Consider the following 26825-nt stretch of genomic DNA (forward strand, 5'->3'; position numbering starts at 1 on the left):
GGGGGGCACAGGCAGCAGGGCAAGGCAAGGAGCACATGGTGAGCACACAGGGCCTTGCAGGGGACACTTCTCCTTCTCCCCCTGCAGCTGGGAAAGGCCCCTCTGTCCCCTGCACTGCAGCAGGGGCACATTCCCCTTGCCAGCCCCAGCCCAAAGGCATTCCTGCTCCTCCTCCTCCTCCTCCTCCTCCTCCTCACCAGGCAGTCGAGCTGAGCCACGGCCGTCTTGGTGCCCGGCTGCCCCACGTCCCAGACCTTGACGCAGCCCTTGCCCCCGGTGTAGACGTGTCTGGTGGAGTTGCTGATGGTGACAGCACAGACCACCTCGCCGTGGCTCAGCGTGTGCAGCTGCCGCGCGTGCCGGGGGATGCCGGAGCCCAGCAGGGCGTCGGGGGGGAAAGGCACCGGCTGCATCTGCCCGTCTGCACTGACGTGGAAGGAGTAGGCACTGCAAGGGAGCACAGCAGTGAGGAACAGAGCAGGATCCTGCGTGGGCAGGTGCCATGCAGGGCCAACACAAGCAAGATGGTCTGAGGCAGAGGGCATGGAAGGAGGGGCACTGGAAGGGAGCAGAGGAGTGAGAAACAGATTAGTGAGAAGCAGAGAAATGAGAAGCAAAGCAGGATCCTGTATGGACAGGGGCTGTTGCCATGCAGGTCCAACACAGGTAGCACAGTCTGGAGACAGAGGACATGGAAGGAGAAGGCAATGGAAGGGAGCACAGCAGTGAGGGGCAGAGCAGAATCCTGCATGGACAGGGGCTGGTGCCATGCAGGTCCAACGGGCACCACGGGCACATGGCACCAACAAACAGCACGGTTTGGAGTCAGGACATGGCTGGAAAAAGCACTGGAAGGGAGCAGAGCCTTGAGAAGCAGAGCAGGGAGGAGCAGAACAGAATCCTGTCTGGACAGGGGTTGCTGCCACACAGGTCCAACACAGGCAGCACAGTTTGGAGTCAGAGCCATGAGCAGAACACACCCAGCAATGCCAGCTGGGCACACAACAACCACAGCCCAGCTTTCCCCCAGGCTCTGCTCCCTGCTGCCCCCAGCTTGTCCACAGAGCCCAAATTCACCCCCAGAAGCCACCACCTCCCCTCCTCCCCCAGCCCAACCCCTCCAGCCCATCCCCACTTACGGCTTGCCCGAGCTCCCCACTTGCATTCCGGCCACCAGCCCCGGGACACGCATGTGGGGGTGCGGGTCGTAGCCCACCTGCAGGGGACAGTGGGGTGAAGGTGGCTGTCACTCTGTGACCCCACAGCCCCTCGGGGACGGGGTCACTCACCAGGGGCGAGCGCCCGTAGCCCCCGGCGGCCGCGGCCCCGTTGAGCTGCGGGGACATGAGGTGCAGGCTGGCGTAGGCACCGCTCCCGGCCACGTCCCCGTTGACAGCAGGGTGGGCCAAGCCAAAGGCGGCTGAGTAGGGGCTCTGCACTCCCAGAGGATTCCTCAGGCCCAGGGCTGCTGGGGGAGAGGCAGAGTGAAGGGATGGGGTCCTGGGGACAGAGCCTGGACACCCATCCAGGTCCCAGCGGGGCCAAGCTCACCCAGAGGGTCCACGGGGACTTTGGCAGCCGTGGGGCGAAACTGGGCACTGCTGGAGCCTGGCAGGGTGTCACCCTGAGAGGTTGGGGTGCTGGACTTCAGGCTGGGGGTTCCTGCCTTCTCCACCTGCCAGGAACAGAATGGGGAGGTGGCAACTGCACCACACCCCTGCTAGGGGGTCCCTCTCAATGACAGCCAAGCCCAGGCAGTGCTGAAGGGTCTGTGGGATCTTCCTGCCCCTCCAGCACTTTGCCACATGGGTTTGGAGGTGGGGGACCCATGGGTTTGGAGGTGGGGGACCCATGGGTTTGGAGGCAGGGGGACCCACGGGTTTGGAGGTGGGGGACCCGTGGGTTTGGAGGCGGGAGACCCATGGGTTTGGAGGCAGGGGACCCATGGGTTTGGTGGTGGGGGACCCATGGGTTTGAAGGCAGGGGAACCCATGGGTTTGGAAGTGGGGGACCCATGGGTTTGGAGGCGGGGGGACCCACGGCCACTCTGAGCTGAGCCCAGCAAGGACACAAGCACAGCCCCAAGTGGGTCACACGTACCGTGGGTGCATCCTTGCTCCGAGACGGGGACGTGCTGCTGGAGGAGGCCATGGAGGTGGGGCTGAGGGGCACGGCCTCCTTCCTGCCCAGCGGGACCTTCTCCACCCCGTTCTCCCGGGACGAGTAGGAGTGGACGCTGTGCGGGGAAGAGGGGTCCTGGGGAGGGAGGGAAATCAGCAGGGAGCAGAGCAGGGTGGAGAGCAGGGATGTCCCAGATTATGGCGGCTCAAGCAAGGGCCAGGCTGCCAGCCTGGACCCTGGGGCTCACTGCTGCCACTGGCACCTCCCTGCGATGCCACCTCTGCCTGTTAGTCCCACCCTCGGGGATGGTCAGCACAAACTGGCCCCACAGCCCTCCCAGTGCCCCAGGACACTGATCCCAGACCCTCCCGGTGTCCCAGCACACTCACCTCATCCACCACCAGGTTGTCCTCACTTTTGTCTGCATCGCTGCCCTGAAATGCAGAGAGCACGGCTGGAGCCAGAGCAGCTGCAGCCACCCTCACTCCTGCCTACCAGGCAGCCCCATTCCTCACCCCACAGGGCAGGATGGGGTCACCCCAAGCCCCCCAGCCCTGGGCTCACATAATCTGTAACAAAATCCTTCTCCTCCACCTTCCTCTTCTTGCTGCTGCTCAGGTACTCGGCGATGGCTCGTGCGCGCTCCCCGTTTGACAGCGCCAGGGAGCTCTGGGTGAGGACAGTGCCAGTGGCTGGGGGTGCTCTGCCCAGCTCCTGGCACTGCCAGGGCTGCCTCCACGAGCATGGAGTGCCCCAGTCCAGCCCTGTGTCCTCAGCACAGCCGGTGCCACCACAGAATGGTGCAAGAGAAGAAAAAAGCACTTACGGGGCCGGGCTCTCGGTCTGACGCTGTGGCAACGCAGAGGAGCAGCAGGAGGAGGAGGAGGGAAAGGGGGACACTGTGTCACCACCAAGAGCACCCCAGGAGTGCCACCCACTTCACCCATGGCTGCTGGGGCGTTCAGAGCAGGGCCAGACCAGCACGACAGCTGCAGGGTGGTCCCAGACCCTTCCCCACCAGCAGGGTAGTCCTAAACCCTCCCCAAACAACCAGCCCACCTCAGTCCCCTCCCATGAGGGTGCTGCTCACTGGAGGATGTTCCTGCCCCTCCAGCCCAGCTGGCAGCCCTGAGGCATGGCCAGGTACCCCCAGCCCAGGGAAGAAGGGCACAGGGAGCAGAGGGAGCCCCAGACCAGCACCATCTGTTCCCAGGTTCACTCAGATCCCCTCAGCCACCCCAAACTCTGCCTCCCTGCCATGGTATCCATGTCCACACCAGGTGCCAACATTCAAATCTCAGCATAAATTAGTTTGACCACCAAACTCCCAAAAAACTCACTTTTCAAACTGGGACACTGCCCCACACTCACCCCTGGGCTCTGTGTCATGGACTCCTCTGTCATCCTTGGCGAGGAGCTGGGCCTGGGCCCCCAGTGCCCCCGAGAGTGCCAGCAGCCCCGAGGCACTGCTGATGCCAGCCAGGCCAGCAGGCTGCATCCCAGAGGGGTGTGGGGTCAGCGGGATGGGGGGAGCGTGGTGGGAGAGGTGCTGGGTCTGCAGCTGGTGCTGGAGGGGAGAGGGGAGGGCAGAGTCAAAGGGCTGTGCCAGCACAGCTGCTGGGCAAGTGAGGGGCAGGAGGCAGCCCTGGCACAGTCAGCAACGGGGTCTGGGTGTGGGGGAGCAGGCCATGGCACTCAGGGTGTCCCCAGTACTGTCCTGAGGGCCACCCCATCCCTCCCACCCTGGGCTGGATGTGGGACCTGCTGCAGTCTCCAGGGAATATTGAGTGGGGATGGTGGTGCCCCCTCCACCCAGGGTGTCAGGACACAGTGACACACCCCAGCCACCACCCCCACCCCAAATTTGCACCCCAAATCCTGCTGGCACCCCCAAACCAGCCTGGTTTGCCTCTCTCCTCCCCTCATTCAGCTGCACCAGGGGCAGGGATGGCAGGAGCCTGGGAGGTGCCAGCATGCCAGGGTGGCCCTGCAAGGTGGGCAGAGGGTTCACGTACCCCGATGGCCGCGTTCAGGTCGGTCATAGTCACCTGCTTCGCTCGCTCCACAGCCTGGACCACCTGCTGCTGGTGCTGTGGGGACAGAACAAGGGCTGGGGCAGCCTGGGGCAGCCTGGTCCCTTCCCCTGGGCCCCTCAGGGGCTCTGCACACCCGGCTGGGCCCCAGGGCTCACCCACCTCCTGAGACAGGAACGGGATGAGCTGGGCGCAGATCACGTTGAGCCGCTTGGCGATCTCCGTCTGCCAGGGGAGCAGAGAGACACAGAGAGCCCATCAGGGCCACCCTGAGGGACCCCCGTGCTGCCAGCAGAGCCCCCTCACCACGGGGGTGAGGGCAAGCTCAGGGTGCTGACACCCAGCCCAAGGGCTGCTCCATCGCCCTAGAGACAGAACTGAGCCCTGGATGTCCCTGCCAGGACCTTGGGCACACACAGGGACAGAAGTGACCCCTGGATTTCCCTGTGAGGACCTTGGGCACACACAGAGACAGAACTGAGGCCTGGATTTCCCTGCCAGGACCTTGGGCACACACAGGGACAGAACTGACCCTGGATTTCGCTGCCAGGACCTTGGGCACATCTCCCACACCCCAGGAACTGAAATGACCCCTGGATTTCCCTGTGAGGATCTTGGGCACATCTCCCACACATCAGGGACAGAACTGACCCCTGGATTTCCCTGTGAGCACATCTCCCACACCCTAGAGACAGAACTGACCCCTGGATTTCCCTGCCAGAACCTTGGGCACACACAGGGACAGAAGTGAGCCCTATATGTCCCTGTGAGGACCTTGGGCACACACAGGGACAGAACTGAGTGACAATTCCTGTTCACAACAACACCTCCTTCAAACCCAGCATGCTCCATCCCCACCCTGAGAGCTCTGGGATGGCTCCAGCTCCTCCCTAGCAGGGACACAAAGCCCCTCAGGCCCATGGCACCGAGGCCAGCCCTGAGCAAGCCCCCAGCCCAGCAGCCCCTGCAGGTTCCCCTGCCCTCCAGGCAGCCTCCATGGCATCACACCCGCCCCTTGCTGCCCTCCCAGCCCGGAGGAAGCCCTGCAGAGCTGCTCTCCTTCCTTCCAGCTGCTGTTTTCCTGCAGCACTCGAGTGCCGCTGGCAATCAAGAGCTCAGAGCGTGGGGAGGGAGAGCAGAGTCGTGGTGTGCAGTGCCATGTTCCTGTGGCACCCCTCTGCCAGCTTCTGGGGCACCATGGCATCTCCTGCCACCCTCCAGAGCCCCATGTTCCTATGGCACCCCCTGCCAGGGACAGAACTGAGTGCTGGATTTCGCTGCCAGGACCTTGGGCACATCTCCCACACCCCAGGAACTGAAATGACCCCTGGATTTCCCTGTGAGGATCTTGGGCACATATCCCACACATCACGGACAGAACTGACCCCTGAATTTCCCTGTGAGCACATCTCCCACACCCTAGAGACAGAAGTGACCCCTGCATGTCCCTGCCAGGACCTTGGGCACATCTCCCACACCCCAGGGACAAAACTGACCCTGGATTTCCCTGCCAGGACTTTGGGCACACCTCAGGGACAGAACTGACCCCTGGATTTCCCTGCCAGGACTTTGGGCACAACTCAGGGACAAAACTGACCCTGGATTTCCCTGCCAGGACCTTGAGCACATCTCCCACACCTCAGTGACAGAACCAACCCCTGAATTTCCCTGTGAGCACATCTCCCACGCTTCAGGGACAGAACTGACCCCTGCATGTCCCTGCCAGGACCTCGGGCACATCTCCCATGCCCAGGTGAGTGCCAGGGTGAGGGGGCACGGCCGGGGTGGGCACACACCCCCAGGGTCACTCCCTGCTGCCCTCCAGAGCAGCTGCTCTGCTCCTGCCAGCCCCAAAGCACAGCAACAAATCTGGCACCTGCCCTCACTTCCCCTTCAGAGGAGGGGAGGAAAAAAAAGAGAAAGAAAAGAAAGGAAGAGGAGGAGGAGGAGGGGGGAGCGAGGAGATTTGGCAGCCGGCAGTTCTGGGAAGGATTTAGCTGTCTCCCGGGGCCGGCAGTGATGGATTCTCTTCCCTAATGCACTGATGGGCAGCAGCTCCTTGGGGAGAGCTGCCTCCAATTCACTCGCACTCGTTAATGTGCAATTTACTGGCACTTTAACGCTCTCAGCATGAAAAACGATCGCGCTGTTTGCAGCCCCCCCCCAGCCACCAGCACCGGCGTCGCCTCCCCTCCGGCTCTCGGTGAGCGAGTCCAAGGCCAGGCACATTCGGGGAGGCGCTTTTAGAGAGAGATACAGGCCCCTTTCCACGCCAAAAACAAAGCAACAATAATAAAAAAAAATATAAATTAACGTCTCCTGCTCGTTCTTGTTTTGATCCTCTCCTGCCAAGGCTGGGGCTGCTTGCAGAGCTGCAGCAGCACTGCCAGACCCCAGCCCCATTTCCCCCAGAGAAAACCCCAAATCCTGGCTTTGGTGATGAGCAGCTGGGGACAGGGGGTACAGCAAGGACAGAGGTACAGCACAGCATGGCCTCAGCTTCATTTCCCCCAAAAAACCCAGAGAAAACCTCACATCTCAGCCCCATTTTCCCCCATTTCCCCCAGAGCAAAACTCCACGCTTCAGTCCCATTTCCCCCCATACAAACCCAGAGAAAACCCCACACTTGGCCCTTGGTGATGAACACCAGGGGACAGGGGGCACAGCAGGGACAGAGGCACAGCACATCATGGCCTCAACCCCATTTCCCCCCAGAAAAACCCAGAACAAAACCCTACACCTCAGTCCCATTTCCCAATGGGGTCTCAGCTCCATTTCCCCCCATACAAAGCCAGAGAAAACCCCACACCTGGCCCTTGGTGATGAACAACAGGGGACAGGGGGCACAGCAGGGACAGAGGCACAGCACAGCCAGCCCCCAACCCCATTTCCCCCCAAAAAGACCCCATACCTCAGCCCCATTTCCCAATGAGGTCTCAGTCCCATTTCTCCCCATACAAAGCCAGAGAAAACCCCACATCCTGGTCCTTGGTGATGAACACCTGGGGACAGGGGGCACAGCAGGGACAGACAACACACTACAGCCAGCCCTCAGCCCCATTTCCCCCAGAGAACACCCCACACCTCAGACCCATTTCCCCCCAAACAAACCCAGAGCAAAACCCCACACCTCAGACCCATTTTGCAACAGAGTCTCAGCCCCATTTCCCCCCATACAAAGCCAGAGAAAACCCCACAGTTTGGCACCTGGGGACACTGAGCATAGCAAAGACAGAGACCACACCACAGCCAACCCCCAGCCCAATTTCTTCCCAAAAAACCCCAGACCAAATCCCCAAACCTCAGCCCCATTTCCCCCAAAGAAAACCCCACACTTGGCCCTTGATGAGCACCTGGGGACACTGAGCATAGCAAGGACAGAGGCCAAACCACAGCAGGGCCTCAGCCCGTGGCCATGGGGGCTCTGGGGCAGGCAGGACCCGCCTGTGCCCGTGAGCAGGGCAGGATTTGGGGCAAGGGGAGGAGGGACAGAGCCCCCAGGGCAGCGCTGAGCCGTTCCCGTTCTGCTCTCACACAATGGCCGCTGGCTGTCAGAGCAGACTCAGGGCCCTTGTTAAAAGTGCCGACAGCTCCCTGGCCGGCGGCCAGCGGCACCTGGGGCTGGCAGCAAACACAGCCTGAGAGCGCCGGGAGGGAACAGCAGCCAGAGGAGAGCAGCTCGCAGCTCTGCAGGACCGGGCAGACCCTGCGCACGCTGCCCCAAGCCCCACGATGGAAACACCACGGAGCCAGCACAGGGCTGAGAGGAGGGGGTTGAACCCAGAGCCCCTTATCAGCCTCCAGAGGATACCAAAGGCTGAAGGGTCTCAGGGAGAGAAATGACCCCAGAACTGTCCCAGAGACAGAACCAACCCCAGAGAGACAGAACCGACCCCAGAACTGTCCCAGAGACAGAACCAACCACAGAACTGTCCCAGGGACAGAACCACCCCCAGAACTGTCCCAGGGACAGAACCGACCCCAGAACTGTCCCAGAGACAGAACCAACCCCAGAGAGACAGAACCGACCCCAGAACTGTCCCAGGGACAGAACCACCCCCAGAACTGTGCCAGGGACAGAACCGACCCCAGAACTGCCCCAGAGACAGAACCAACCACAGAGAGACAGAATTGACCACAGAGAGACAGAACCAACCCCAGAACTGTCCCAGGGACAGAACCAACCCCAGAACTGTCCCAGGGACAGAACTGACCCCAGAACTGCCCTCACAAGAACAGCACCAGCAGGGATGCCAGGGCAAGGAGGGCATCCCAGACGGGCAGAACACCCTCCCAGCGGGCACAGAGCTGGCAGGGGTGGCTGACATCCCGCCCTGGCACGGGGACAGGGCCAGCTCTGCCCTCCCGTGCAACAGTTGGCGTCGGCGGGCGCGGGGCGGGCAGGAAGGCGGCGGCGCCTCCTCGCCAGGCTCCTCCGCAGCCTCTTTAAAAATAGATGAGGAGAAACCTTCTGTCTCAGAGCAGCTGGTGTGACCCGGAGCTCGGCTCAGGGGAGGAAGGGAGGGAGGGAGGGAGCTGAGGAAGAGAGGGAGGGGAAGCAGCGAGGGAGGATGCGCAGCGCTGAGCCCCCGGAGAGCCCACCCTGCACCCAGCCCCAAAACAAACCCTCCTTTCTCCTCAGAATGCTCCTGGGCCACTTGTAAAGGTGTTAATGCAGAGCCCCTCAGCCTGTTCTGACCCTGCAGTCTCCCTTGTCCTGAGGAATAAACCAATATCTCCTTCACAACACTCACAACCGGTGTGAGCGGCCATGCAAACACAAATCCTCCATCACCCCTCCATGCCTGACACAACAACAGCACCACAGCCCAGGCAGGGCACCCTGAACCCAAAACCAGAGCACAGAGCTGTGTGGGGACCTCAGGAGGCACCACAGCCCAGGCAGGGCACCCTGAACCCAAAACCAGAGCACAGAGCTGTGTGGGGACCTAAGGAGGCAGCCAAGGCCACGGCACAGGGACAAGGACACATCCCCTACAAACACTGAGTTACCTGGGCTGCAGCAGGGAGCAGCTTCCCCTGGGGACCACAGGTGGCAAAACGGGGTTGGGGAGCTGGGAAAAAGGATGTGGAGAGAGCTCCAAACCCAGGCACACTCACCTGTTTGTGCATCTCGATGTTCAGGCCATAGGACATCTCGTAGTACTGTGAGGGAGAGAAATCAGCACCAGCTCAGCTCTGGAGGCCAGGGGAGCTCCCAAAGCACAAAATCCTCTGTGCTGCTGGCACAGCAGCTCAGCCTGGCCACAAACAGGCGTGGTGTGGCCAGGCCATGGGGACAGCAGGGTCCCAAGTTCCTTTCCCAGGAGCAGAGGTGGCTTTGGCACAGCAGAGGGGTCTCTGGCACACCAGAGGTGGCCCTGGCACACTTCTGCAGCCCACAGGATGGACACAGCCCCTCCCAGGACTCCTCCAGAAATTGGGACAACCCAAACAAGAGCAGATTTGCCACCACAAGCTGAATGTCCCGCTCCAACACCACGGATCTTTTTGGGGGAAAACCAGACAGGAACAGCCACAAAACCAAATCTCAGGGCCTGGCCACACAACCCAAAAGCAAAGGGAAGGCAAAGCATCCCTGCATGTCCTTTGATGGTTCAGAGGAGATCCCACACCACCCTTCTCCTTTCAGGTGGAGCTCACTAACCATGACATAATGACGCTGGATTTCTGTTTTTTCTGTTGCCAGCTTTTCACATTCTAACTTCAAGCTGTGAAAATAAAGAGGAGAGAGAGAGGGAGAAGGAGCAACCCCCCCTTGGTCCTCCCAAGTGAGAGGATGGACAGAGCAGGAGCCCTCCCAGTGCTTCAGCCTCCTCTCAGCCCCAATCCCAAATCCCAGCACAAGGCAAGAAAAACCACCTGAAGGAGGGCAGGAAGGGGCTGATGAAGAGGAGCTGGACACCAAAGGGATCTGGGCATCAGGGAGCAATTTGCACGGACTCCTCACCCCCTCCCCAGCATCTGCTTCCCAAATGGAGCGAGCTGCAAAGCTCAGCTGCATTTAAACCTGGAGTGTGGGGATGGGGAGGTGATGCTGGGCAGCCTCAGGGATCAGAGGGACTCCAGGTCCCAGAGATGGCTCTGGCTCAGCCCAGGAGCTGCTGCTGGAAGCCAGCACCTCCTCCTGGGGCTTTTGGCAGGCAAAGGTTGAATTTCCCCCCTCAAACAGAGTCATTTCAAGCTACCAAGGTGATGCTTGGCACAGCCATGCTCTGGAGGGACCAGTCCACCCTGGATGGTGCTGCCCAGTGCCAGGAGGAGCCAGCACCACTGAAGTGCCCAGCTCACACAGGTGAGCCCTGGCAGCTTCTCACCTGTGGTATTGGTTCTGCAGGAACTGGAATTCCTCCTTGATGCGATCCAAGGTCTCGGGGTAAGTCAGCTTGAGGGACTGGGGGGTGCTGGGGATGGCACTGGCAGCAACAGCGGCTCCTGAGGCAGCAGAGGGTGCCTGGAGATGGGCCTGGGCAGAGATGGCACCTCCAGGGTCACCTCCTGCTGCTGCCCAGCAAGGCTGGCACATCCCCAGGGCATCCCTGCACCCCAGGGCACATCCCACATGCAGGAGGGTGCACAAGGAGTTACTGGAGAGGAAACTGCTCCCAACCAGGCACCAAGGGCTTCACCAGCACTGGTGTGACACGGAGCCAGAAGGGATTAATGACCACGGGTGGCACCGGGCATGGCACAGACCACCACACGCCGAGCTGCGTGCCACCCGTCCCACCATCCATCATAGCCCGGTGAATCCCGCTCCGGGCACCCCACAAACCCAGACCGGCTTGGGGAAGAGCCCCGGCATCGCTCCGAGCATCACCCGCGGTACCGAGCATGACTCCGGCGGTACCGGCACTGGCACCGAGCATCACCCCCGGTACCGGCACCGGGCTGTGGGTCAGCACCGAGCATCACCGGGCTCGGGGGTGCAGGGCCGGGCTGGCACTGCTGAGAGGGAACGGGGGCTCACCGGGGGCCTGTTCTGCGGGAACATCCTCGGCACCGGACAGGCCCGGCACCCTCCGGCCGCGCGGGCCCCGCCGCAGGCGCGGGACAGGCCCGGGACACCGCTCCCAGCTCCGGATCAGGCCCTGCAGAAGAACCGGGGGTCACCGCCCGCCCGCAGCCCCCTCCCCGTTCCCGCGGGCACCGGGGGCCCCGGGGCTCCCCCCGGGCTCGGCGGAGCCGCCCAGCCCCGGCCCCCCGCGCCGCGCAGACAATGGCCCCGCGCCGCCCGCCGCAGGTACGGCCGCGGGGCGGCACCGGCCTGGCCGCACACCCAGCCCCGAGCGCGGCCGGACCGCGGCCGGCGGACACCGAGCCGAACCGAACTGAGCCGAACCGGGACAGCACGGGACAGGACGGGACAGGACGGGACTCACCGCGCTGAGGGTCCCAGACCCGGCCCCGGCCCCAGGCGCGCACCCCTGAGGCGGGGCGGGCCGGGCCGGGCCGAGTCCAGCCGAGCAGAGCCGAACCGAGCCGAGGCGGGCCGGGCAGAGCCGAGTCCAGCCGAGCGCAGCCGAGCCGGGCCGAGCCCCCGCCCCGCCCCGCCCCGCCCCGCCCCGCCCGCGCGGCCGCCGCTCTGCGGAGCGCGATCAATGAACGGGCGCGAGCGCCAGCTCCACGTGGGGCCTGGCCCGTGCGGGCAGGCGCCCCCGCCGCCAGCCAATGGGAGCGCGCCCAGCGCTGCCGCCCCCACGTGGGGCGCGAGGAGCTGCTTTCCCATTGGTCAGCCCAAACCCGGCCGGCGCGCGGGTGTCAATCAAGGGAGGCCGAGCGGCGAACGAGGGGGCGGAGCCGCGGTTTAACCCTTGCGGGACCGGAGGGGACAGAGAAGGGAGCGGGAGGGGACCGGGGTCGGGCCATTCCCGGCGCCCCACGCGGGATCCCCGGCACTGCACGGACCCTCCAGCCCCGCACTCCGGCACTGCAGCTTTGCCCGCTAAACGGAACCGGGAGGCTGCACCGGAGCCGCTGTCCCCGCCGTCCCGGGCAGCTTTTTGGTGGTAAACACAAGAAGCAGTGGTGTCTCGTTCCGTGTCCGTCCCCCCCGCCTCTTTGTTGTTTATTTTTAATTAAGAAAATAAAGGAACCCGACGCCACCCACGCAGCCCTGCCCGGGCCGCAGGTCCCGCCCGCCTCACCGGGAATTCCCTGCACCGGGTGATGGCGGGAGCGAGCGGCAGCGTCCCTGCGCCCGGCAGAGCTCTGGGAAAGGCTCAGAGCCAGGGCTGTTCCTGGGCTCTGACAGCCCCCGGCTCCCTGCCATCACCCCGTGTTCTTTGGGATGGGCAGATACCCGCAATGGGAAAGGGACACTCGTGTCCCCATCCCAGCACTGTCACCTCCTCCCAGAGCTCCCCAACCCGCTCTGGGTTTCCTCGTGGATTTTCTGCTGCTTTGACTCCTTTCGGGGCGATCGGTGCTTGCTCGGGACATTTGCTGCTGCTGCTGCTGCTGCTGCTGCGGGTCAATCCAGGCTTACACCGAAAGGAAATACAGGAAATACAACATCGGAGGAGCAGCAGCTGCCAGGAGCCTCTCCCCCTGTTTAACCTTAATCCAGGAGGAGGCCAGCAGCGCTTTCCCGCTCCCCACAGCTCCATCCCCTCACAGCACAGACCGTGGCCAGCAGAGCCCCTCCTCAGAGACAGGAACTCGCCTCCAGCCTCTGGAAGAGAAGAACAGCAACAATCAGAACCTCAGCAAACCCTCTGAGATAGAGCAGGACCGTGCAAGGGCCGCCCTGAGCCTGCCCCGAGCAGTCCTGGGTGTGATGGAGTGTGCAGGATTTTCCAGCTTCCTTCAGGTCCTGCTGCCTTTACTGAATCAGGGACTGCCCTCAAGGAAGCCCAGCTCGTTTAGCCCCATTTTGCCCAATCTGTTCCCTGGCAGCCCCGGGATTTTCTGAGAGTAAGCGGGGAGAGAATCCCCCACTCTGGATCTGATGATGCCCCTGTTCTCACTGCCAAACACCTGTAACCTATGGGGTTTGTGCTCTGAGGAGAGCAGCAGCAGCAGAAGAGCAGTCTCCCAAGCCTTATTATATTTTAAAATGTAATAACAGCACAAGATGTCTATTTTGGTAGACAGAACAGATCATTTCTGGAAGAGGCCCATAAATCTCAAGCAGAGGGGAAATAATTTGGCCAAGGTCATGTTAAGGCAAAATATTAAAATAGAAAAAATATATTTTTAAAAAGCAGCTTAGAGCTGGACTGAGGCACCATCTCTGTTCTAAACCTCTCTCCAAGCCTGGGAATCCTGTCCCCCCTGTCCTGCTGTGAAAATAAAGAGGAGAGAGCATTACAGCATTACAGCATGGGGATGAGACACACATGAGGGCCTGGCTGAGTGGGGAGACCAAGGCAGAAGAGGAGAGCAGGGACCCCAGCAAGGCCCCTGGCAGGATCCTGCTGATCCCTCTGCCCCAGGTTCAGCCCCCTGCAGCAGCTGGGGAGGCCTCAGGCACTCAGAATATGGGATTAGGGACAGGCTGGGGTGTCCTGATGTTGGCAGAGGTGGGGAAACACCATTGCAGCACTGATGAGGAAAATCCTGTCACTGTCCTCACCAGCAGCTCCTCCATCCCATTGCATCCCAGCACAGGCACAGGGATGGGGAGAGGCTCAGATTTGGCACCACCTGGCCCTGAGCAGGGTGTGTGCCCAGCTTTGGCACTCCTGTGGCACTCAGGATATGGGATTGGGACAGGCTGGGCCATCCCGATGTTGGCAGGAGTGGGGAAACACCATTCCAGCACTGATGAGGAAAATCCTGTCACTTCCTCACCAGCATCTCCTGCATCCCGTCCTATCCCTGGCAGTGCCATCCATCAGCAGGGCTGTGCATCCCAGCACGGGCACAGGGACGGGGAGAGGCTCAGATTTGGCACGACCTGGCCCTGAGCACAGTGTGTGCCCAGCTTTGGCACCACCTGGCTCCCAGCACAGGCAGCACCTCCCGGTGGCACCGGAGCAATCCCCGCCATCACCGGAGCCACCGGCAGCCCGGTTCGGTAGAAACGCCACGACAAGAGCTCATCATTAAGGGACTCAGAGCCTCCCCTCAGCCCTCAGCGCTGCCCCAGGGCCGCTGGGACGAGCCAGGACCCCGCAGGGCCGGGGCTCGGCAGCCAAGCGAGGCGTCCCTGGCAGCTCTGAGCGCCCCTGGCAAAGGGAACACGACAAAACTGCTGCTCGTAGCCTCTGGCTGCTTCCCCGGGCTCGCCTGCCAGCTCCCCGCATGCCAGCGGTGCCAACCCAAGCCCTGCCCTGCCCAGGGGCATCCCCACAGGTGACCCGGGCCAGGCACGGGCCGGGCACGGTTCTTTCTTGCTCTGGTGAGAAGGAGGCGGCATTGAACAGCCTCCCCCGAGAGAGCTTTCCTCTCCCCTTTCCTCCTCCTGCGCAGATTTAATTTCTTCTATCGCTCCCTTCTTCCCTCAGCGAGATCAAAGGAATCCGCGGAACCGGCGCAGTTCGGCGGAAACGGCGATTAAAGGAGAGGGGGGGGAGGAGGAGGAGGAGTAGAGGAAGAGAGGAAGAGAGGCTGGAGGAGCAGCTGGCTCCTCGCAGTGTCCGGGCAGGACGGGCCGGGCCGGGCAGCGCGGGCGGCACCGGGGGCTCCTCCGGTACCGGGGCACCGGGGGTTTCTCCGGCAGAGGCATCGAGGGTTCCTCCAACCGGGGCACAGGGGCTCCTCCAGCCGGAGCACCGGAGCTCCTATGGCACCGGGGGCTTCTCCTGCCGCGGGACCGGGGCACCAAGACACCGGGAGCTCCTCCAGCCGAGGCACCGGGCCCTTCTTCTACCGGAGTCTCCTCCGCCCGGGTCACTGGGGCTCCGCTGGCCGCTCCGCCGGGCTCCTGCTGCCCCCTGCCGCCCCGGCGGGACGGGACCGTGCCCGTTCCTGGCCGGTGGCCGCTCGGAGACCCCAGCCCGGGTTCTTCCATCCCTGATGTCCCCCAAACCCCCGCGGGCCAGCGCTGCCACCCCCGCCCGTCCTGGTCCGGTACCCCCCACATCCCCGAGGGGAAAAGGGGCTGCCAGATCGCCCCCGAGGCCGCGATGGCATCGCTGTCCCCCAGCACATCCCCGAGCCGGGGCCACCTCAGGCTCATGTGGCCGCAGCATCGCCCGTGGCCGCCGGCCAGGGCAGGGGATGTTTGGGGGATGTTTGGGGGATGAGTAACATCCTTCCTGGCAGCGCCGCTGCCCGCTCCTGGAGGCTGCTGCAGGCACAGAGCGGCTCAGCCCCTTCGCCCGCCTCTCTCAGCCTCGGAAAGGAGCCAGAAAAGCGAGGAGGAACTCGTGTGCCAGGGAGAAGGAGGGAGGGAGGGAAGGAGGGAGGATGCTGAGGATGCTGCGTGGCACGGTGGGAAGCAGCCAGGAGGCGCAGGTTGGGGGAGGCAGCTCCAGGCCCCCTCTAGAGCAGGGCTGCGAGCCAGATCCCGGCTTTGTGCTGCCAGAAGCGGCTTGTTTTGGAAGGGAGGCGCGTTGGCAGAGCGCTGGGTGTGCGTGTGGAGCTGCTGACGCTGCCGGGGAACAGGGACGGCTCTCATCGGGTCCCTGCCGTGCCTTCAGCCCGCGGCAAGATCTGCCCCAGCACAAGCAGGGATTCCTTCCCGGCTGCATCCCCAGCTCCTGAGTCACCCCCCGAGCAGGGTGGACGCTCAGCACATTGCCCAGGGCTCACCCCGAACACCAGAGGGGCTTCCTGGGACTCGCCAAACAGGATGGACAGAGCTCTTAACAACTCTGACCAATCCAGCGAGGTACAAACTGGAGCCTTGAACCAGGAAACAGGCACTCAGGGCTCATCCCAGCCCTGGACTCTGCTTCCCTTCCCCTCAGCTCCTCAGGAGCCCAACCCAGCCTCTCCAGGAACTCAGACCCGCCAGGGTCCAGCTGGAAGTGCAGCAGCACTGAGCAGGTCTAGGATGGATCCAAAATTTCACCAGGGACCTGCTCTGCCTTCCCCAGGAGCTCTGGGGCTGAGGAGCCAGCACAGGCTCCTTGCCAGCACCCCTGTCCCTGCAGAGGTGTGCCAGGGAGCACACCTGGAGCAGGCATCTTTTATGGAAAATCCTTTCCTTAGGATTTTTCCTCCTGAGAAGCTGAGAAGCCTCAGGAACAAAATGTAAATAATGATTATCTGCTGCTGTGGATGCAACAGGTGGGTCTGTGATTGGTCTCATGTGGTTGTTTCTAATTAATGGCCAATCACAGTCAGCTGGCTTGGACAGAGAGCCCGAGAGACAAACCTTTGTTATCATTCTTTCCTATTCTATTCTTAGCTGGCCTTTGGATGAAATCCTTTCTTCTATTCTTTTAGCATAGTTTTAATATCATATATATCATAAAATAATAAATCAAGCCTTCTGAAACATGGAGTCAGATCCTCATCTCCTCCCTGATCCTGGGACCCCTGTGAACACTGCTACAAGTGGTGACCCTGAGTGAGGAACATTTCTTTTCCCTTTTTCCTAGTTCGGCTGTCTTGGACTCTCTGGTCAGTCACAAGATTTTATTATCATTCCATTCCTTTCTATTCCTTGCTAGCCTTCTGATGAAATCCTTTCTTCTATTCTTTTAGTATAGTTTTAATATAATATATATCATAAAATAGTAAATCAAGCCTTCTGAAATATAGAGTCAGACCCTCATCTCTTCTCCCATCCCCGTGAACACTGTCACACACACCTGGAGCAGGCAGCTGTGCCTGGACAGGGTTTGGGAGCTCCTGCAGCTCTCACATGTGGCTTGGCATTCCACGAGTTTGGTCAGGTCTCAGCCCATCCCCGAGCAGGGCACAGCTGCGAGCTGGGGATGCAGAGCCAGCCCTGCCCTTGGGAGCACCACACACTGCAGCATTGTGGCCTGGCTGGTTTTTCCAGAGCTGCATCCAAGGGGCGCAATCAGATCTGCAGCGAAGGGAGCAGGCACGCTCCTGGCTGGGCACGGGAGCTGTCGGGGCAGTGCCAGGAACTGGGGCAGTTGCTGGGCACCACAACAAATCCGAGGAAAAAATCAAGCAGGCAGCTCCCAAACCTGGGCTGTGCCTCCAGGAGCTGCTGAGGCTCTGCAGGGCTTTGTTTGCAAACCCTGGCACTTCCTCCAGCTTTGTTTCACACCAACAGACGTTAAAGAACTAGCCTGGAGGGCTGGGATGGGGGAAGGACCCTGGGAAGTGGTGGTGGTGGTGGGAAGAAAGCTCTGGAGGAAAACAGAGAAGCAGCGTCAGGGAAAGGGAGTTCCCTGCACGCAGGGAGGTTGTTTTTGATCAGGGCTTGTCTAGACTGGAGTCACCCACACTGCACAAGCACAGTAACAGCACGCAGCCAGCCCGGGGCTCCCTCTGATCCCAGCAGGACAGAGCTGCACTCAGCGTGGGCAAGAGCTGCCCCTGGCACTGCCCATCCCACCCCAAAGGGCTTGGGGCACCCTCAGACTTCCAGGTGCTGCCTCTCTGCCCCTCATTCCTTCCCTGTGCCCCCCAGGCTGGCCCTGTCACCTGTCCCCAGCCCCTGGGCAGCAGAGGGACACAGGGCAGCTGCTCCAAGCTCCCAAATCCCTCCCTGCCTCCCCCAGCCAAGGAGCTGCAGGCACACACAGCGTCACTTTTTCCAAGAGCCTCTCCCTGCTTTCCCTTCCCTCCTCCCTCGCAGGGCTGGGGAGTGCAGGAGGCTCCTGGATCAGGGCAGCACTGTCAGAGCTCAGTGCATCCCTCTGGGTGCCCAGAACCCTGCTGGGGGGCTCAGAGACCCTGGCATGCAGTCCAAAACACCTGGGGATTTGATTTTGACCCCTGGAGCAAATGACCAGCTTTGTATGAGGACCTGAAAGTAACAGAAGTTTAAATACTAGATTAATAAAATGATCACAGAGTGAAAATGTAGATTTTAGGATTTTTGATATGGGGGTTATGGGGACAAGATGGAGGAACTTGGGCATGTTCAGCCTTTCTTCTTCTTCTTCCTGCTCTCCATTTTCTGCAGTGATGTTGGCACTTTGGGATTGGTTTAGAGTAGAAGTGCACTGTTTAACACAGGTGATAGGTATTGGGAATTAAGGGTAAATATATTATATGTAGTTTGTAGTATAAAGGGACAACACAGAGAGTGCCTGTGGCTGCCCTGCGGAGCAGAAAGAAAATTTTATAGATAACAATTAATAAACAACCTCAAGACCGAAAAGTGAAGAGTCCAGACTCGTTCTTCAGTTGCACGAGCTGAAGCAGAGACACAGCACCAGGATGGAGCTGGCTGGGATGGGCTCTTGGACCCCCATGATTTCCACAGCTCTTCCTCAGCTCCGGCACAACCCCTGTGAATGGTGAATGTGACATCTCACAAGGAAGGAGCACCTGGCTCGAGGTCCAGCCCAGCTGGGAGAGTGGTTTATCAGCCCTGGGAGCTCCCTCCTGTCACAGACATCTTTCATGGAAAATCCTTCCCTTAGGATTTTGCCTCCTGAGAAGCTGAGAGGCCTCAGGAACAAAATGTAAACAATTATTATCTGCTGCTGTGGAATGCAACAGGTGGATCTGTGATTAGCCCATGTTTGTTTGTTTCTAATTAATGGCCAATCGCAGTGAGCTAGCTTGGACAGAGAGCCCAAGCCCCAAACCTTTGTTATCATTCTTTCCTATTCTATTCTTAGCCAGCCTTCTGATGAAATCCTTTCTTCTATTCTTTTAGTATAGTTTTAATGTAATATATATGATAAAATAATAAATCAAGCCTTCTGAAACATGCAGTCAGATCGTCATCTCTCCCTCATCCAAGAACCCCGTGAACACCATCACACCCACCTAGAGCTGAGGGGCTTCAAACACCTTTCTCTAGGAAATAAAAACCCCAAACACTTAAACCCATCCATTCCAAGGCCAGGAGCATCCATGAAAAAAAAAAGAGAACAGGCCTGACACAGACATTCTTTAAGGATGATCTAATTTAAAAACAACATCATAATGAAAATGCATGTACTTTAAAAAGAGACCCACAGCACTGCAGTGCTGGAGGCAGCCACGTGTCAGTGAGGGGACTGCTCTGTACCCATTGCCCCCGCTTTCCCAGGACATTTGGACAGCTCCACATCCCCGTTTTTATTTTCCTTTACCACAGAAAATGTCTCCCCTAGCCCCGCCACACACCCTAAAGCATCAGCTGAAGCTGCAGGAGGGACAAAGGCCGGAGCAGCAGCTCCTTGCCCCAGCCAGGCGTGAAGCAGGCAGGGGGCAAACAGCTCTGGCTCCCAGCACTGCAGAATTGGGCACAGCCAGGGAAGAGCCTGCCCAGGCACCCTCTGCTCACAGCAGCTGCTGGCGGGCAGGGCTGCTCTTAAAGGTAATCAATGGAGCAGAGAGGAGCTCTGGATTGCTTTAATCCTCTCCAAAACACTACAGCTAGCCCTCCTGCTCCCCCTGTGCCTGTGAGGATTTGTACTTGTGTACGGCTGGATCATTTGACAGGGACAACACACACTGGGCCCAGGCAGGCTCAGCCTTCCCACCCCAGGAGTTTGCTCTTGCGCTTTGCCAGCCCAGTAAATCCAAAATCCACTCCCACGTGCCACCCTCCCCTCCCTCCCTCCTCACAGAGGGCTGGGACAGCAGCCTTGGGGTGTGACTCAGGTGCACAGGGAGGGAGGACATCCCCTCCCCACGGGCAGGGTGCTGGCATCACTATGGGCACGTGGGAGCAGGCAGGGCTGTCCCACCCGTGCCAGTGTCAGCCAGAGGCACCGGAGCCGTGGGGCCAATGGTGAAGGCAGAGCCAGCTGTGCCCAGAGCCAGCTGTGCCCAGAGCCAGGAGCATGGCAAAGGGCAGGGCTGGCTCACGGGGCTCCCCTGTAGCTGTAGTGATTGTGGTCAGGGTCAGTCAGGGTCAGGGGCAGGCTGGGTTTGCGCTCCGGGTCCTTCTCCTCGCACTGCCGGGGCGGACGCTGCTTGAAGAAGTCAGAGACGTAGTGAACCTGAAAAAAATGGTTTGGGGACACTTGGTCAGGCCAGGCAGGAGCTTATGAGCTTGTTGTAGTGGGTTTTTACACTTTGTAATAGTTTTGGTTTTGTATCCCTGTATTTTTCCCAAATGGTTTACCGCAGATTGTTCCCTCTCCTTCTACCTGTGTGATCCCTTTCCTTTGCTGAGATCACCCCCAAATCCCCACCCTGGCTCTCCGTCAGTCACTCACCATCCCATGCCCTCCATCTAGAACTTTCCTCCAGGTCATGGAGTGATCAGCCAGAGGCCAGGGGTCAGCCCCCCAAGTGTTACCCCATACACTGACCTAAATGTCCATTTCCCAGTATCCATACCTTTATTTATCTTATTGGTCAGCAAATGTTATCTAATTTATGTCCCCATCTCCTTTTAAATGCAACCTTGGCACCTCTCTGGGGGCTCAGCAGGAGCCCCCTGAGGTGTGGGAGCTCCCAATTTGGATTAACCCCTGCTAAGAGTCAGCCCTTTTATCCTCTCCTGGTGTCTCTTCTGCTGCAAAGGTGACCAGCCTGGCTGCCCTCAGGGCACAAGGGAGTGTCCCCTGCTGTCTGCTGGGGTTCCTGAGGGGCTCCCAGAGGCAGGAGGGGCAGGAGCTGCAGAGGGACACTCACAATGAGGACGGCAATGAGAGCCCCCTGCAGCAGCCCCATCAGCACGTCGCTCCAGTGGTGTTTGTAGTCGGACACCCGCGTGTAGCCCACGTAGATGGCGAAGGCAATGAGGAGGAACTGGATGGTGGGACGAAGCAGCCGGGCCCATTTCCCCACCAGGCGGGCCTGCACGTACAGCTGGGGGGCAGAGAAGGGAGGATTCACCCAGGGCAGGGTCAGCAGCCACCCAGGGATGGGGGCTTTGGGAGATGTGGGGGCTCCATGGCACAGCACTCACCGCCAGGAACATCATGCAGTACATCCCAAAGGAGGAGTGTCCCGAGTAGAAGGACAATCTGTGGGGCAAAAAGGGATGGGTCAGGCCATGAGGGAGTGTAGCCACGATATCTGCTGAAAAATCCTTTCTTTAAGATTTTTCCTCCTGAGAAGCCTCAGGAACAAAATATAAACATTGATTATCTGCTGTTGTAGAATGCAACAGGTAAATCTGTGATTAGTCTCATGTGGTTGTTTCTAATTAATGGCTAATCACAGTCCAGCTGTCCAGACTGTCTCAATCAGTCACAAGCCTTTGTTATCATTCTTTCCTATTCTATTCTTAGCTAGCCTTCTGATGAAATCCTTTCTTCTATTCTTTTAGTATAGTTTTAATATAATATATAGTGTATTATATACTATATATTATATTATATTATATTATATTATATTATATTATATTATATTATATTATATTATATTATATTATATTATATTATATTATATTATATTATATATAGCATATATTATTATATATGTATATATATATATGATATATTATATATAATATATACATAATGTATATATTATATGTATATATTTAATTATATATATAATACAGTTTTAGTATAGTTTTAATATAATATATATAATGAAATAATGAAAATAAACAATAAAATAAAATAGATAAAATAAAAATCAAGCCTTCTGAAACATGGAGTCAACATTCTCATCTCTTCCCTCCTCCTGTAAGCCCCACCACAAGCGAGCCCCCAGCTCGTCCCCACAAGACCCCTGCCCTGGGGCTGCCACTGTGAGCAGGTGGCAGAGACCCATCCTGTGTCACCATGGCTCACCTGGACTCGGTGACATTCCTGCTCTCTCCCTGGCACACATTCTCCAGCTGCACATAGATGGAGCAGTTCACCTTGGACCAGTCAGGGTTGCACACAGCCAGGAAGTTTGGCCTCAGACGGCCGATCATGTACTTGGCCAGGTCAGTCAGGGACTGGCTGATGGCTCCCCCGAAGAGAAAGGTGCCCACCACCTTGTATAGGGCAGCCAGGTAATTGTTGTACTCTGATTTGGAGTAGAGACGCTCGGTGTAGACCAGGTATGCCTCCCCTGATGAGATCTGCAGAGAGCAGGGGGACAGGTGAGGGCTGGGGGCTGTGAGCTGTCACAGACATGTTTTATGAAAAATCCTTTCCTTAGGATTTTTCCTCCTGAGAAGCTGAGAAGCCTCAGGAACAAAATGTAAACAATGGTTATCTGCTGCTGTGGAATGCAACAGGTGGATCTTTGATTAGCCTATTGGTTGTTTTTAATTTATGGCCAATCACAGTGAGCTGGCTTGGACTCTGTCTCAGCCACAAGCCTTTGTTATGATTATTCTTCTTTCTTTTTCTATTCTTAGCTAGCCTTCTGATGAAATCCTTTCTTCTATTCTTTTAGTATAGTTTTAATGTAATATATACCATAAAATACTAAATCAAACCTTCTAAAACATAAAGATCCTCATCTCTTCCCTCATCCTAAGACCCCTGTGAACAAGGTCACAATGAGCAGCTCCCAGGGGTGCAGAGGTGAGGACTGGGGGCTCTGAGCAGCTCCCCAGGGGTGCAGGATGCTCTGGCATCCACCTGCACAGGAGCCCACAGACCCTCTCTCCATCCCATGGGATGTGTCTCTCCCCACTCCAAACCAGAGCAGGGCTCAAGCTGAGGGTGTTGCTGCCCATCCAGAGCTCTGGAGGAGGCTCTGCTGAGCCCCCAGATACAACCTGACCCTGTCGTGGAGGGAAGGGGTGGCAGTCCTTACAATGATGACAGTGCAGCTGATGGTGACCCCGGCCATGAGGCCGTGGGTGATGGTGTCAGCCTTGTAGGGGTAGCGGATGGAGTCATCGTTGCAGTAGAAGCCTCTCTTGTAGGGGGAGTTCACCAGTGTGAGGATGATGAAGGGCAGAGACGCTGCAAGGCACACAGAGGTGAGGGCTGGGGACAGCAGCCAGCACACATCTCTCACCCCTAAGTCTCTGCTACTCGATGCCAGGGAGGGATCCCCCCAAAGAATGAATTCCTGAGCCACCTGTACCCAGGGCAGCAGGACCTGAACCCACCAGCGCACTGCCCTGAGAGCGATAGGGCCCTATCAGAGCTCCCAGATGCCTGCAGCACCCAGATACCACAGGGGACAGCCACAAACGGGCACCCACGGAGCCCCCAGGGCTGCCCCGCTCCTCCCCAGGCACAGCAGGGGCAAGAACTGAGCCTGTGCCCTCTCCTCACACTGCCCAGCCTAGGGAGACAGAGCTGATAAAATTAACGAGCACAGGTGTCTTGTAAACGTGTTTTATGGCAGGGAAGGGCCCCCAGATGGTCCCATAGCAGCTCCAGGAGAGGCAGCACTGGGGGATGCTGAACGTGACCCAACCCAGGCACAACAGGACTTCACTGCACTTGGCTTGCTCCCCTCATCCTCCTGTCAGCCTCTCCTCTCCCCCAGCTCTTGCGGGCTCTGCAGAGAGGCTGTGCTGGCTGGGTCAGCCTGGACAAGGAGGATTTTCCACCCAGCACGTTGGAGCCCCAGCCAGGATAGAACTACCCCCTGTGAGCTCACCCACGATGGACTGTCCCCGAGATCCAGAGGGGTTTTGGGGTCTCTGTGTGGCATATCAGTCGTGCCAGCCCCTGCCTCATCCCTGCTCAGGGACAGCCAAGGACGAGCCCAGGACGCTCCCCAGGGAAGCGCCCCCCCCTCCCCGGAGGCCACCTTAGGCCGGGCTCCTCTCCCAGTTCCGCCTTTCCCGGTGGTTTCCGCCTCCCCTTGTTCCTCCGTCTCCCGGGAGCCCGCACCTTTGTCCCCGCCCGTCCCCGTTCCCACCGAGCGAACGGGAGGGTTCACTGGGAATGAAGCACCGGGGGCTGCCCCGCCACCCCCGCCGGGGGCACGGAACCGGCCCCAGTCCCTCCTCCCTCCCCGCACACCTCAGACGTCCATTTTCAGCTCAAATTAGACACCAATTTTCCTCCCGGATAATTTCATCCTCCAAAAAAAGCTCCCCTAAAAATATAAAGCACCGGCCGGCCCACGGGAGGGGAAACCGGGACCCGGCCTGTGCCGCCGCCCCGCAGCCAGGGAAGCTCCAGTCGCGATCCCGAGCCGGGCCTTTATTTTTAGTCCGTCTTAATTCGTTACTTCCTTGCACGGCACTTTTAGAAACATTTACCGGCACTGGGGGGAGCAGAGGGGGTCCTAAAGGGGCGCTCGGAACCCACCGGCCCCGCGGAGCGCCGCGCTCGGCGGCGGGCAGGCGGCCAGGGCGGCGGCGGAGCCGTCCCGGTACCGCCCGAGCCGAGGGATCGTCCCGGACAGCGACACACCGGGCTCCCACCCTCCTTTGGGACCGTTCCCGGAAAAGGGAACGGCCCCGAGAACCGGGAGGGTCCCTGTTGGGGTAGGGTGGGAGGCGCCAGCACCGCCGGTGGGTCCCGGTGGAGGCCCGGAGCTCCGGACCCCGCCGGGCAGGTGGCGGACACCGGGCAGAGCGCGGCGGGATCGCAGAGCCCCGGTGCCCCCGGCAGACCTGGCCCCAGCCCAGCCCCACCGGAGCCGCTCCGGAGCCGCCCGCGGCGGGCAGAGCGCCGGCACGGAGCCCTCACCGACCGCCAGGCACAGCACGTCGAGCGCCACGAAGACCTTCCTGCGCTCCATCCCGCAGCCGCTGCGGCCCCGCGGCCCGGCCCCGCGCCTCACATGGCCCGGAACGGCGCGGGCCCGGCCGGGAGGTAAAGTCCGGGCGGGGCGGGGCGGGGCGAGGCCCGGTGCCCCCGCCCAGGGGCGGGGCGGCAGCGGCGGGCCCGGGGCAGGTGTGGGGCTCGGTGGGGCAGGGACCCCTCTGGAGCCAAACCCCGCTCGCTCCCCGCCGGTTCCTCCGTCCCCGTTCCGGTGTTCGGCCCTCCGGAGTCCCCCGGTGCCCACCCCGCCTGGCCGGGCTCCCTACAGAGGGGAAGGGGGAGAAGAAAGAGACCGAGGCCGCTTCGGGATCTGCCCGAGTCCCATCCGCCTCGGGGCTATGTCCCGAGGAGAAAAAAAAGGGGCAAAAAGGAAAATTCTGCCCCTGAAATGAGCTGGGTGCGCTGGCGGGGATTTGTACAGATGGGACAGTCTTGGACGAAGGGGCTTGGCTCGGTCCGAGATGGGTTCAGAGGGGAAGCAGGGATGTCCAGGAGCCTGTGGATGCAGCAAACACCGGGGTGAGCACACAGGACGAGCTGATTCAGCCGCTGAGATATTTGGCTGTATTTCCTGAGCCATCCTGGGGGCTCCCGGTGCTTCCCGTTGTGTTTGGGGACATGCTGAAACCCAGAACGGGGACAGGAGCAAAGGCTGGAGCGCAGCAATTTCCCGCTGGGCGCAGGGACTGTCGCATCCCGGCTGTTTGCTCCAGGCCGGATGTCGGGAAGGAAACAAATAACACAGAAACCACCCATGGCTGATAATGCGGGTGATTGAAGCGCGGCTGAGCGGCCTGCGCAGAATGTCAAGGCTGTTTGTGGGAAGCCGAGAGAGCTGGAAATACTCTCGAGTTCCAGGGGAGGGAACAGAACCACGGAGCCGTTCTGTCACAGCTTTCCCCTGCCCTGATGTGCCCCGGTGCCGCGGGGTTCCTGGCACACTGCTGGGGCAGGATTTGCCCCACACACGCTGCCTGCAGACCCCGAGCAAACAACTGAGAGCCCCGAGGAAGGAGAGCTGGGGGGGGTGCCCAGGCTGTGTCGAGGATGTGAAGATTAAGACGCTCGGGGCCGGGCCACCGTGGGGACACAGATGTGACAGCGCGGGGCTGGGAGGACACGGCACGGAGCAGGGGCAGCTCCGCACGGCCCCGCACGGTTTTACCCCACGGGGCTGCGGGACCGGCCCAGCCCGGGGGTGTCACCGGCGGAGCGGGGCCCGGGCCGGCTCCGGTGGCTCCGGGCGGGTCCCGGGGGGCGCGGGCGGGCCCGGGCGTGGCGCGGTGTCGCCCTCTGCTGTCCGAGCGCCGCCGCTGCAGCCGGGCCCTGGGGCGGCGGAGCCCGGCCCGGATCTACCCCCGATCCCGGAGGGCTTCGGAATCCAGCCCTAACCCAGCCCCGGAGCCTGGGGGGGCTGCAAAATCCAGCCCGAACCCGGCCCCGGAGCTGCGGAATCCAGCCCGGGCCCTGGGGAACTGCGGAATCCGGCCAGGACCCTGTTCCGGTGGTCTTTAGAGCCCGGGGGATCCGGTCCTGCTGCTCTCACCGCCTCGGGTCACACAGGGCTGAAACCAGCGTTTGGTGTCCAAGGATGCCAAGGAGGGATCGCGGTCCCAGCCGAACTCCAACCCGCGGTTTCCGCTGCTCATCGGGGCCTGAAAAAAGGGAGGAACCCGCTCCTGTCCCTCCTGCCCTGGGCTGTGCCCACCCTCGTACCCACCTCGTACTCTGCCTCCTACCTGGGCAGAGCTGGAGCCCTCAGGGCAGCCTCAGGACAGGCAGAAGCAAGAGAAGAGAATTTAAGGAGTCTGTGATGGAACAGAGGGACTGAGGTAGGAAAACACAACGCAGTTGCAGCAGATCACTCCACTTGCCTCTAGGAGCTTGTTCTGGTTCAAGTTTGCAGGCACCCCTGCATTTCAACACCCCAGACCTGGCACCAGCATTTGGGGCACCTGTGAGAGGAACAAGCAGCTCCCTCCAACTCCAGCACAGGGAGGGAAAACTTTGGGCCTCCTCCAAGGCTGGGATGGC

At 60.0% G+C, this 26825-nt stretch overlaps 2 protein-coding genes across 5 annotated transcripts in view; both read right to left on the reverse strand.

The window, feature by feature from the left end:
- The window catches only part of LOC102072442 (transducin-like enhancer protein 1), a 13648-nt gene extending 1948 nt beyond the window's left edge, over nucleotides 1-11700 (reverse strand). For 2 of the 3 annotated variants that reach the window (XR_012577288.1, XM_074528988.1), the window contains exons 1-16: nucleotides 11559-11700; nucleotides 11147-11267; nucleotides 10494-10642; nucleotides 9824-9887; nucleotides 9277-9321; nucleotides 4317-4379; nucleotides 4137-4211; nucleotides 3493-3688; nucleotides 2948-2970; nucleotides 2686-2790; nucleotides 2511-2555; nucleotides 2101-2256; nucleotides 1552-1675; nucleotides 1290-1468; nucleotides 1140-1216; nucleotides 198-447 (exon numbers count right to left, since the gene is read on the reverse strand). Coding sequence is in view for 2 of the 3 variants with exons in the window: in XM_074528988.1 (XP_074385089.1) it covers nucleotides 198-447; nucleotides 1140-1216; nucleotides 1290-1468; nucleotides 1552-1675; nucleotides 2101-2256; nucleotides 2511-2555; nucleotides 2686-2790; nucleotides 2948-2970; nucleotides 3493-3688; nucleotides 4137-4211; nucleotides 4317-4379; nucleotides 9277-9321; nucleotides 9824-9887; nucleotides 10494-10642; nucleotides 11147-11170 (1575 nt within the window). In the remaining variant the exon portion in view is untranslated. The remainder of the gene's footprint in view (nucleotides 1-197; nucleotides 448-1139; nucleotides 1217-1289; nucleotides 1469-1551; nucleotides 1676-2100; nucleotides 2257-2510; nucleotides 2556-2685; nucleotides 2791-2947; nucleotides 2971-3492; nucleotides 3689-4136; nucleotides 4212-4316; nucleotides 4380-9276; nucleotides 9322-9823; nucleotides 9888-10493; nucleotides 10643-11146; nucleotides 11268-11558) is intronic. The other variant, XM_074528989.1, reaches the window with a different exon arrangement.
- Nucleotides 11701-18321: 6621 nt separating this feature from the next.
- Nucleotides 18322-24952, reverse strand: PLPP2 (phospholipid phosphatase 2). 2 transcript variants are annotated; one of them, XM_074528492.1, is made up of 6 exons: nucleotides 24721-24952; nucleotides 22873-23024; nucleotides 21909-22186; nucleotides 21074-21131; nucleotides 20797-20973; nucleotides 18322-20156 (listed from the first exon to the last, which is right to left on the reverse strand). In XM_074528492.1, the coding sequence occupies exons 2-6, from the start codon at nucleotides 22906-22908 to the stop codon at nucleotides 20019-20021; spliced, it is 687 nt and encodes a 228-aa protein (XP_074384593.1). In that variant the 5' UTR covers nucleotides 22909-23024; nucleotides 24721-24952; the 3' UTR covers nucleotides 18322-20018. The 2 variants fall into 2 exon arrangements, with proteins under 2 accessions (XP_074384593.1, XP_074384592.1); XM_074528491.1 differs by having other exon boundaries at nucleotides 24717-24884.
- Nucleotides 24953-26825: the final 1873 nt, after the last annotated feature.

Source organism: Zonotrichia albicollis, chromosome 29 (genome assembly GCF_047830755.1).
Source record: "Zonotrichia albicollis isolate bZonAlb1 chromosome 29, bZonAlb1.hap1, whole genome shotgun sequence".
NCBI classification, from domain to species: domain Eukaryota; kingdom Metazoa; phylum Chordata; class Aves; order Passeriformes; family Passerellidae; genus Zonotrichia; species Zonotrichia albicollis.

Bases quoted from the DNA above. Each gene is read 5' to 3' on its own strand.
- PLPP2 (XM_074528491.1), bottom strand. From the start codon at position 24,768: ATGGAGCGCAGGAAGGTCTTCGTGGCGCTCGACGTGCTGTGCCTGGCG. The intron at 23,025-24,716 runs GTGAGGGCTCCG...TGTGCCTTGCAG, and splicing joins CGTGCTGTGCCTGGCGGTCG to CGTCTCTGCCCTTCATCATC. The intron at 22,187-22,872 runs GTAAGGACTGCC...TGCTCTCTGCAG, and splicing joins TCAGCTGCACTGTCATCATT to ATCTCATCAGGGGAGGCATA.